The sequence below is a fragment of the Bactrocera tryoni genome, chromosome 4 (genome assembly GCF_016617805.1).
Source record: "Bactrocera tryoni isolate S06 chromosome 4, CSIRO_BtryS06_freeze2, whole genome shotgun sequence".
In the NCBI taxonomy this organism is placed as follows: domain Eukaryota; kingdom Metazoa; phylum Arthropoda; class Insecta; order Diptera; family Tephritidae; genus Bactrocera; species Bactrocera tryoni.
The window spans coordinates 2,846,917-2,855,601 of NC_052502.1; the positions used below are offsets into that span (position 1 = coordinate 2,846,917).

Consider the following 8,685-nt stretch of genomic DNA (forward strand, 5'->3'; position numbering starts at 1 on the left):
TTTATACTGTTGCAAGTAAAGAAGTCTTAAAAATTCATAATACTGACGTTGAACGAAAGAAATTCTAATTTTCGATAAGGAATATAACGGGACCTTAGCACACTTTGGTGTTCTCGACCTGCCTAATCTCCACAACGACGAGTGGCATGTAACTGGATGATAGCCAAATAATGCGCACTTGAGCACATGTGGCATGTGGCATGTGGCATTTCGCATGTACGAGTACAAGTGGCAATGGCAGCGCCATACAACACTAAATTACAGATGCATTCAATTGACAGGATTTTCCGGTGAGTTCACCTCACGGCTGACAAAAATAGTGCGGCTCCGCATGTAGCAGCCGTACGTCAAAATAAACATTTGCCTTGCCGTTACGTGAGGGATCAAAGCAAAAATATCTGCGTACATTAATAAATAACATGGTACGAAAGTATCTGCAAATCATAAAAGTGTGTGGTAAGAAATTCACAAGGCAATTAATCGCTCTACGACGTGCCACACGGCCCATCATTCCGTTCAGCTGTGCGTGCGTCTACTTATGAGTGGCAATGTCAAATGTCCGTCTGTGTTGGCACGTCGGTGGGTTATTGATCCGAAAATTTAATTACTAATATATGTAGAATTTTTCTTAGTGACTTCTACTTGAGCTGTAATTAACACGATCTGAAAGGGAAAAGACGAAGAAACCTCTTTAAAAAACGTCTTCGCATGTTTAATAAAAAGAAATCGAATCGGTGTGAATGTTGGTTCGAGTACATTTAACCAATTATCAATTTGGAAATTATCAAAAAAGAACTAAAGGTGTCCGAGAGTGAACGTTTAAAGCCGAGCCAAGCGTAATCCGCGTACTGCGTTAAAGAGAAAATACGTTCTTATTGCCTTTAAACGTCCACTCTGCGGACACCCTAAGATGAAATAAGATCGACATACCAGTGGCATTGGATTATGGCGGGTTATCCTCCATTAATTTTGAGAACTTCTGCCAAAAAAGCACTCAACTTAAAATGACATTTTTACTATCGCTTTGCAAAGAGATGTAACTGGTGAATATCGAATCTCGAAAATTCAAAGTGAAAAATTAGCTTTTTAAATTTACTGTTAGGTAATGAGTGACTTTCCAACTCCCATGATTCAAATTCCATGATTTTCGGTTTATCGAACATTGGAAATGTTTCTTAGGAAGTAATCTTGGTCAAAATGCTGAAACGATTCTCTCACCAAATGAGATAAAATGCACTTCTGTCAAAACGTTTCGATCAAATATTTTATTTTTCGGCATTCATCCTGTACATAAGGGGTTGAGCTGTCTGTTCTTCACCGCACCCAATTTCATTAACTCATTTTATATATTAACCGATATATGTGGTATCTTTATATTAGGTATGCGGGGACTAAAGGAGGTATTGGCGCGACTCAACCCATTTATAGCACACAAACAAACTACTATCATAACAAATAATAATAAATCTGACACATTCACCAATATTTTCGGTAAAAAGTCAACTGTAGGTACTGGGGTCCAAATATTCGGCACCTAGAGTCTTACACAGTTTTTGTTGGATTTAGACAATTTTTTGTCATAAAGTGACATATTCTTGATTTCTACACTCTTTGGTCATAAAGTGGCATTATTCGTGCAAAGCTTTATCCCGTTATATCACTTGCTTCTTGATTTCAGATCAGATGGAATTTAACATTGTATTAAAATATATAGGATGTAGGCATGGCATAGGCATGTAACGGACTATAACGTTTCGCCCATTTTCACTCTGTACTATGAAAATGTCAGAGGAATGAAACATATCAAATTTCACCAAAAAGTGGCGGTGCCACGCCCATAGTGCAATTTTGACTCCGACTCCATTAAAGCCTTATTTATTTACTGCTTTATCGCGCTTGAAGTAGTTTTTAACAAAACAGTTATATGGGAAATGAGCTCGATTATCGTCCGATTCCATTTTCACACTGTCGATAGGAGTGTTTACAATATTTGAGCTAAGCGAATTTGGTTGTTGTAGCTTTAGTGGTTTAGGACACATGTACTTTAAAGTTATTAGAGGCCGGGGCTTCGCCCACTTTTTCAAAATTTTTTGCCCACAGGTGCACCTTGCTACTGCGATCTCCTGTGCCAAATTACAGTTCCATACTTTAATTTAGTGCTTTATTATGGCACTTTATATATATTCGGTTAATGGCAATTTGTGGGCGTGGCAGTGGTCCGATTAAGCCCATCTGCGACTCGTTTTTTTTGCCAAGGAACGTGTGTACCAAGTATCATCAAGCTACCTTAATTTTTACTCAAGTTACAGCTTGCACAGATGGACAGACGGACGGACAGATAGGCAGTCACCGGGATTCGTCTGTTATTCCTGATCATTTATATATATATATATAACCCTATAACTATCTTGTTCAGCTATCACCTAGAGCTAGAGTCCAACCGTTAGGGGAACAAAAATATTATACTCTAAAACAACATGTTGCAAGAGTAATAAAACTTGAAACTATAAACAGGAGGAAGGAGAGCTGACTATATCAGACATACGCTTACACCTTTATAGAAACACAACTGCTGCTACCATCGGTGCACCATCGTTGTTGCTTGTCGCAACAACTTGTGGTTGAACAAGTGGTTTCAGGTGAGCATAACAAGCGTTTACACTTTACTCAAATTTTAGTGAAGGCGGCTTGTTTTATGGCAATACACAAGACAGTGGACAGACACACATGTAGAAATTAGCAATCGAATGCCCAAATCGAAGTGTTTGACCACAAGGTCGAAATAACAAATGAAGTATGGTTTATTCAAATATGCGAACACCCGATCGAAAGCACAAAAAACTCCCACCTTAAAGTTCAAAATAAGTCATTTTGTAAAGAAGTGAGAAATTCCGAATGTTTACGTTAAATAATTGAAGGCTTAAATGTATTGTGATATAGCTGGAAAATGCTTCCAGCGTTGCCAGTGCTGAGAACAATACCTCAGTTTACGCATACAACACTGTGTTTGGTTTGGCCACAATAGCTCGTCGCATAGCAACAAACATTTTTGCTATCTATTTAACAGCAAATAAACAACGTTCCCAGAAAAATAATGAATCAACGAACGAGAAGGATTTAAGAAATTTGTGCAGCTAGAACGTAATGTAAAACGCAGTTTAAAGGAAAAGGGCATATTCTGGGACTTTCCCACATTAATGGGCGCATCATTGTTTAAGCTTTGCAATTGCTGCCAAAGAAACAGGTATCCCAAGTTGCCGTGAAGCTATAATCGATTTCAACAGGTCAGTAGCAAGAAATTTATTAATTTTCAGAAACACCGTCGGCACGCTTCCCGAAAGGCATATAAAGCTTCTGTTACTTGGACCCATGGCCAGCGGCAAGACTGAAGTCGGCCACCTATTGAGTCGTCAACACCGCCAAATTTATGAGCCCACAAATGGAGTGCAATATTTTAGGATGGAGCTTCCGGAGCGGCAAGTGTCCATCACCGAGGTGGGTGGAAGCACGGACATGCAAAAAATATGGCATCACTATTTTTTAACAACTATGGGAATCATATATTGCTTCGATATGTCGGCCACATACAATGAGTTGCGAAATTCCTTTGACTGTTTTCAGCGTACTCTAATGCATCCCCACGTACGAGGGAAACCCTTTTTACTACTAGCCACAAAAGCCGACCTCGCCGATGAGGGAGTACAAATTTATGATATTGAGAACACCTTTCAACTAGAGGCACTTGCAAAATATTACCTCAGCAGCGTTCACGTGTGCTACATAGGTAAAAACCTGGATTTAAGCAGTATGTGGGGCGGAGTGGCATGGCTGGTTAAACACATTATAGACAATATGGACTCACTGCAAGCACGCCTTAGAGCGGACGCGAATATGAAGGTAAATATTAATGGGGAAAATATGTTGAATAAAAGGAACTGTAATTAATTGTAAAGTTAATTCAAAAGATTTGGCAGGAGCAACTCAATCGCTTGATAACCGAGGGACGAATCAAACAAGGGCGTTACCGCCAATTTCAGTATCATCTGAAAAACACAGCGCGCAGGAAGGTAAGCAATTCATACAAGATCAATTTTAATTTGAATTTGCTTAAAATGAGTGTCTTCTGTTCTCAGTTATGGTACCGTTCCTTCGCACCTTTTCGAACTAAACGCATCCGACCACATACAGCTCCAGCGACAGTAAACGCGGCTTCGTTCAGCCAATTGTCAAAAATGGAAGAATTAGCAACGAAATCGCTCGAGGAAGGCGAAAAAAGTGATGTGCCAATCTAAGAGATGAAGTACTGACCGAAGTTTGATGAAAAGTGCGAACGAATCAGCACCGATGTGTTTTGCCAATAGGAATTAAATTTTTTAAGACCTTTATTAGCATCAATTTATTCAATAAATTTTATATACAAACATCTAAACACAGAGACATTCAATCACTTTTGTAGACACTCGACTCAATTTCGAAGCACATGATGTCTTTTCCTTGGCCTATCATGACTTTTAACTTATACTCGCCCTCAGCACTGCGATCATATATATCATACGACAAACCGAACAGCGAGTCGAACGATATTGTGAGCTGCGAAAAATTAAATTCATAAAGAGTCAAAATCAATATCTCACATAGGAACTGCACACAAACTTACACCAGGCTGCGGCGGACACTTGCGGTCTTGCTCCGGCACCACTTTAGTGAATATAAACCACAGCTCGTTTTCACTATACAGCGTCGGACAAAAATCCGGTCGGCGAATATTGTAGATAGTGTCAACCCACTCTCCGCGCGACCTCTTATATATCTGCGCATCAAGCTACCCAATCCGATGGAAGAGCACATTATAAATACAAAACACTTATACTGCAACATGAAACTTACCTGAATAGGAATAGCTTTATCGAATTCATGGATCAGCTTGACATCTCCGGTGACTTTTATAAGGTCGGCTTCCCGCTCAAAGGATAAACCAGAAATGTCGAAGAACTTATCTATGAATTTATCTGGAAAGTCTTCGCATGGCGTAAACACGTCCTCGTTTTCTACGACAAAGTCATATTTAACTGCCTGCAAAGAAGATCATAGTAAAGTCCTGCGAACTGATGATTTGTCATATATGAACCTGAACAACGACCACAAGTACGTAGAGTGATGCGAAGTAAAATATGTGCTCCAGTAAGTTGGGTAGCATTTTTAACTAGACTATGAACTTGTGTCTACTTCTCCCCAACTTATATAGAAATTTATTATATGTGTGTACATGTAATCAGCATTTATATAACATCGGCTTAATTTCTGAATACCTGAGTTATCTTTGCATCTACAAGCATCACTGAATGGTGAGCTCGTAGTTGGCTAATTAATTACTGTTATGTTCTGTTGTCGATGGCCAATGTAACAAGATGACAAGATACTGCACGAACATTATTGAAATTACAGCAAATCACGCAAAAATATTTATTAACTCACAGATAGGTAGTGTTCAAGCGTGATACTCTAAACATAAATGCACTTATTAAATAATATTCGACCAGGTTAACTTTTCGCTTCTTTCATGTGAACCCATCCGATACCTATAGGTTCAAACCCTGCTAGAAAGGTAAAAGGCTTTTTGTTCAACACAGTTGTTATGGAAACAGCATCAATTATTGCGATTGTTCGGTTTTTCAATACCCTTTCTTCAGTGCTTCACATTGTCTTGGGTCCTGAAAACAGCAAAAGTCTTCCTTGTAAAACTTTCTTCGGAAAATCCACGCACCTTAATATACATAAAAATATTAAAACCAAACCCTAACCAAAACCAAAACTGCAGTTATTTTCAGTTTCACCCTGCCAATAATACGGCACCATTTTTTACAAGTTTAATGTTCCCATTATTTGGCTTACAGAGGCATCGCCATCTCTTGGAAAGTCGCGATGAAAGCATTTCGAAAAAAAGCTGCGGAAATGACTTGCCTCTCCAAAGCTTTTCAAAAGCGAGCTTTATAAGCGCTGTGCCTTTGAAATATTAGCAAGGATAATAACACAACCTTTAAATTCTCAGGTTGTTATCTTCATCTAATAATACGGATGTATATAGATTGATTAATACCTGTAAATATATTATATCAAAGTGCGCAAAATATAGAGGGAGCTTGATGGTCATCGGCTCGTGCATCCACGCGTATTAAGACATCTCGAAACAACTTAGAATTGAATACCGTTAATTGTAGGCACATTCATTATGTGGGCATTTTAGAATTAAGTGTGTACATACATAAGTGTACATATATATATACATCTACGTAAACGCGTATATGTCACCGATCTATCCATCCGTCAATAAATTCCAAGCCCTATGCTCGGTCATAGTCTGTCACGCGACACAGCAACACTACCCCTGCACCCAATTCCACATATCGGGAAAAATTATTGCGATCGCTGATGAAATCTGAAGACAGTGTACCGAACGACGTTGACACCGCAACTATAACGGAAGGCAAAGGGTGCGGCACCAAACATGATTAAATCTTCATTTTACACCCAAACTCATTTCATCCCTCCTTCGCCTATAAAACAAAGAAAAAACGAATAACATGTGGCGATGATTGCGGTGAAGACGTAAAACGTGCCACCACGCGTCATGCTGGCAGTGGTTTTACGTTATGCAACATACGCGGCACCAGAGCTCACTGTTGATTGATGGCATTAAGCTATGATTGATGCTTGAGCAATCATACACGCTTAGTGTCTACGACAAGCTAGTATACGCGAAACCTTTCCATAGAAAAGGTTCCAACAGCAGGACAGTAAGTCAAAATATCAACAATGCCATATCCAATGTTTTCTGTTTGCAGGTTACCCCGATTAGCCAAATTTTACTAATTAGAAATCTGCACACACGGTGATAAATCGTACCAGAAGATTACCATTACTTTGGAATCACTTGAATAATCATTATGTTTAAAGTACTTATTTTAAAACAACAAAGAGACTCCCAAGAATTGCAATTAATGAGCAATTACTGCGCCTAAGTCCAAGCAACTGATTTGTAACCACATTTTGCTAATGCCGGGGACTGAAGACGAACCGAAGCAAATAATCATAAATAAAAATAGAGAAACCATTGTGTAATGAAAATCAAATTTTATCACTTTATCTTAATTAATTTCTTATGTTTGTACATTTGAAGAATTCTTCTGCGCACCAATAATCGGTGAACATCGATTGAATTGCGATTTAGCGTTGAAGGCCTAGGCTTCATTGCAATTGACAGGCTTTGGCGGCATAGCAAAGAACTTACTTGAATGCACTTTCGCTATGTCAATGGAATTCAGTCCTTGGCAAAGCCGCAGCATCATCACCGAGCCGTGAATTCGAATAATTCGGAAAATAAATGGCACTTTATTTGCAGCACCGACAACTTCTAACAGCTCATCCCACTTTTTCCGTTTTTTCATGGTTTCTGCCATTCACAGTACACTATTGTGATTGTATGTACGTATATTTACCATTTCGATTGCGTTTTTTTTTTTTGTCGCAAGTCTAATTTTCAGTTCTATTCCGCATTCGACTTGCTGATGCCAGAGCCACGAGGCATCAATTACCCGCCAAAAAAGAGACGGCGGTTTCCAATTTGATGCGCTGATGATGCGCGGAAACTAAGGAAATAGCATTGTGTTAAGATATGTTTGCTCTCTAGCTGGACTGTTTGGATCTTAGAAGTAGAGGCGACGTTAGTGCACTCACCAGAAAAAGCAAAAATGCAATTTTATTTGACGTTGCTTGCAACGACGAAAGCAAAAGCGCATCCACTTCAGCAGCTGTAGAACTGTAAATCAAGACAGCGATGAACGACGAACTTTCGTTGCCCTTCTGGTTATGGATCGTGACACTAGCTTGTTAACCGGTTTGACTGGGACGCAGTACGCAACCATGCAGCAACGTTAAACAGCGCAGATTAACTAAAGCAATATCGATTCCTGGTGATTCGCCGATTGATTCCATCGTCGTAATGACTCAAGTCAACGTGAAACAGTTTAATGGAGGCAGGATAATTACTTATCACGATTTTAGCGCAAAATAAATGCTTCGACAAGCGATTTGCTTTGCAATATAAGAGAGTAAGGCATATAGTTCACTCTGTTTTCGCCTACTTCTCTCGTCAAATAATTTTAAATTGGCGTTTTACAACAATTACGGTACATGAATAAAGATCTCAGTGTAATGGCCAATATTTGAATGTCATTGAAATAATCATGGGAATCTACCAGTTTTTCAACTGGCTTATTTCGCTATCGCTACCATATTTCACCCATTTTCGGCTCGATATCGCTTTGTTTTAAGTCAAATGCAATCTGCACAGTTTTCTTCGCTAATAGTAGATTTTGTTTTATAAAAAAGTTACCTTAAAACCCTTCTAATATTATATGTACTTATACAAGGTCTGTCGCAAAGGAAACAGAACTTTTTAAATATAACTGTTTCTGGTGGAGCCACTTATTGGTGGGTATATGAAATAAAAAGTTTGATCTCTTGTTGACATTTCGTAAAAATTGGTTTAAGCGATTCCAAGAAGGTCGTGAGACCTCTGTAACGATCGGTCGGTCGTCTTCAGAAGTCAAAAATAAAGACAATGCTGATTTGTTTTTACGATTCCGAGGGTATTGTACACCGAGAGTTCGTCCCACCTGGCTAAAC

The 8,685-nt window shown here is 39.0% G+C and overlaps 2 protein-coding genes across 3 annotated transcripts; one reads left to right on the top strand and one right to left on the bottom strand.

Annotated features, from left to right (window-relative positions):
• Positions 1 to 3,060: 3,060 nt before the first annotated feature.
• Positions 3,061 to 4,433, top strand: LOC120776033 (ADP-ribosylation factor-like protein 13B). Its single transcript, XM_040106477.1, has 4 exons — positions 3,061 to 3,244; positions 3,315 to 3,897; positions 3,966 to 4,067; positions 4,134 to 4,433. Exons 1-4 carry the CDS (start codon positions 3,198 to 3,200, stop codon positions 4,290 to 4,292), a joined length of 891 nt encoding a protein of 296 aa, XP_039962411.1. The 5' UTR covers positions 3,061 to 3,197; the 3' UTR covers positions 4,293 to 4,433.
• On the bottom strand, positions 4,382 to 5,670 carry LOC120776034. 2 transcript variants are annotated; one of them, XM_040106479.1, is made up of 5 exons: positions 5,476 to 5,670; positions 5,129 to 5,419; positions 4,888 to 5,073; positions 4,658 to 4,822; positions 4,382 to 4,590 (listed from the first exon to the last, which is right to left on the bottom strand). In XM_040106479.1, the coding sequence occupies exons 2-5, from the start codon at positions 5,195 to 5,197 to the stop codon at positions 4,441 to 4,443; spliced, it is 570 nt and encodes a 189-aa protein (XP_039962413.1). In that variant the 5' UTR covers positions 5,198 to 5,419; positions 5,476 to 5,670; the 3' UTR covers positions 4,382 to 4,440. The 2 variants fall into 2 exon arrangements, with proteins under 2 accessions (XP_039962413.1, XP_039962412.1); XM_040106478.1 differs by having other exon boundaries at positions 5,129 to 5,670.
• Between the last annotated feature and the right edge of the window lie 3,015 nt (positions 5,671 to 8,685).

Coding starts and splice junctions, on each gene's coding strand:
- LOC120776034 (XM_040106479.1), bottom strand. CDS start 5,197: ATGCTACCCAACTTACTGGAGCACATATTTTACTTCGCATCACTCTAC. Junction 5,074..5,128: donor TACTTGTGGTCGTTGTTCAG/GTTCATATATGA, acceptor TCTTCTTTGCAG/GCAGTTAAATATGACTTTGT. Junction 4,591..4,657: donor AGTGTCCGCCGCAGCCTGGT/GTAAGTTTGTGT, acceptor AATTTTTCGCAG/CTCACAATATCGTTCGACTC.
- LOC120776033 (XM_040106477.1), top strand. CDS start 3,198: ATGGGCGCATCATTGTTTAAGCTTTGCAATTGCTGCCAAAGAAACAG. Junction 3,245..3,314: donor AATTGCTGCCAAAGAAACAG/GTATCCCAAGTT, acceptor ATTAATTTTCAG/AAACACCGTCGGCACGCTTC. Junction 3,898..3,965: donor GAGCGGACGCGAATATGAAG/GTAAATATTAAT, acceptor TTAATTCAAAAG/ATTTGGCAGGAGCAACTCAA.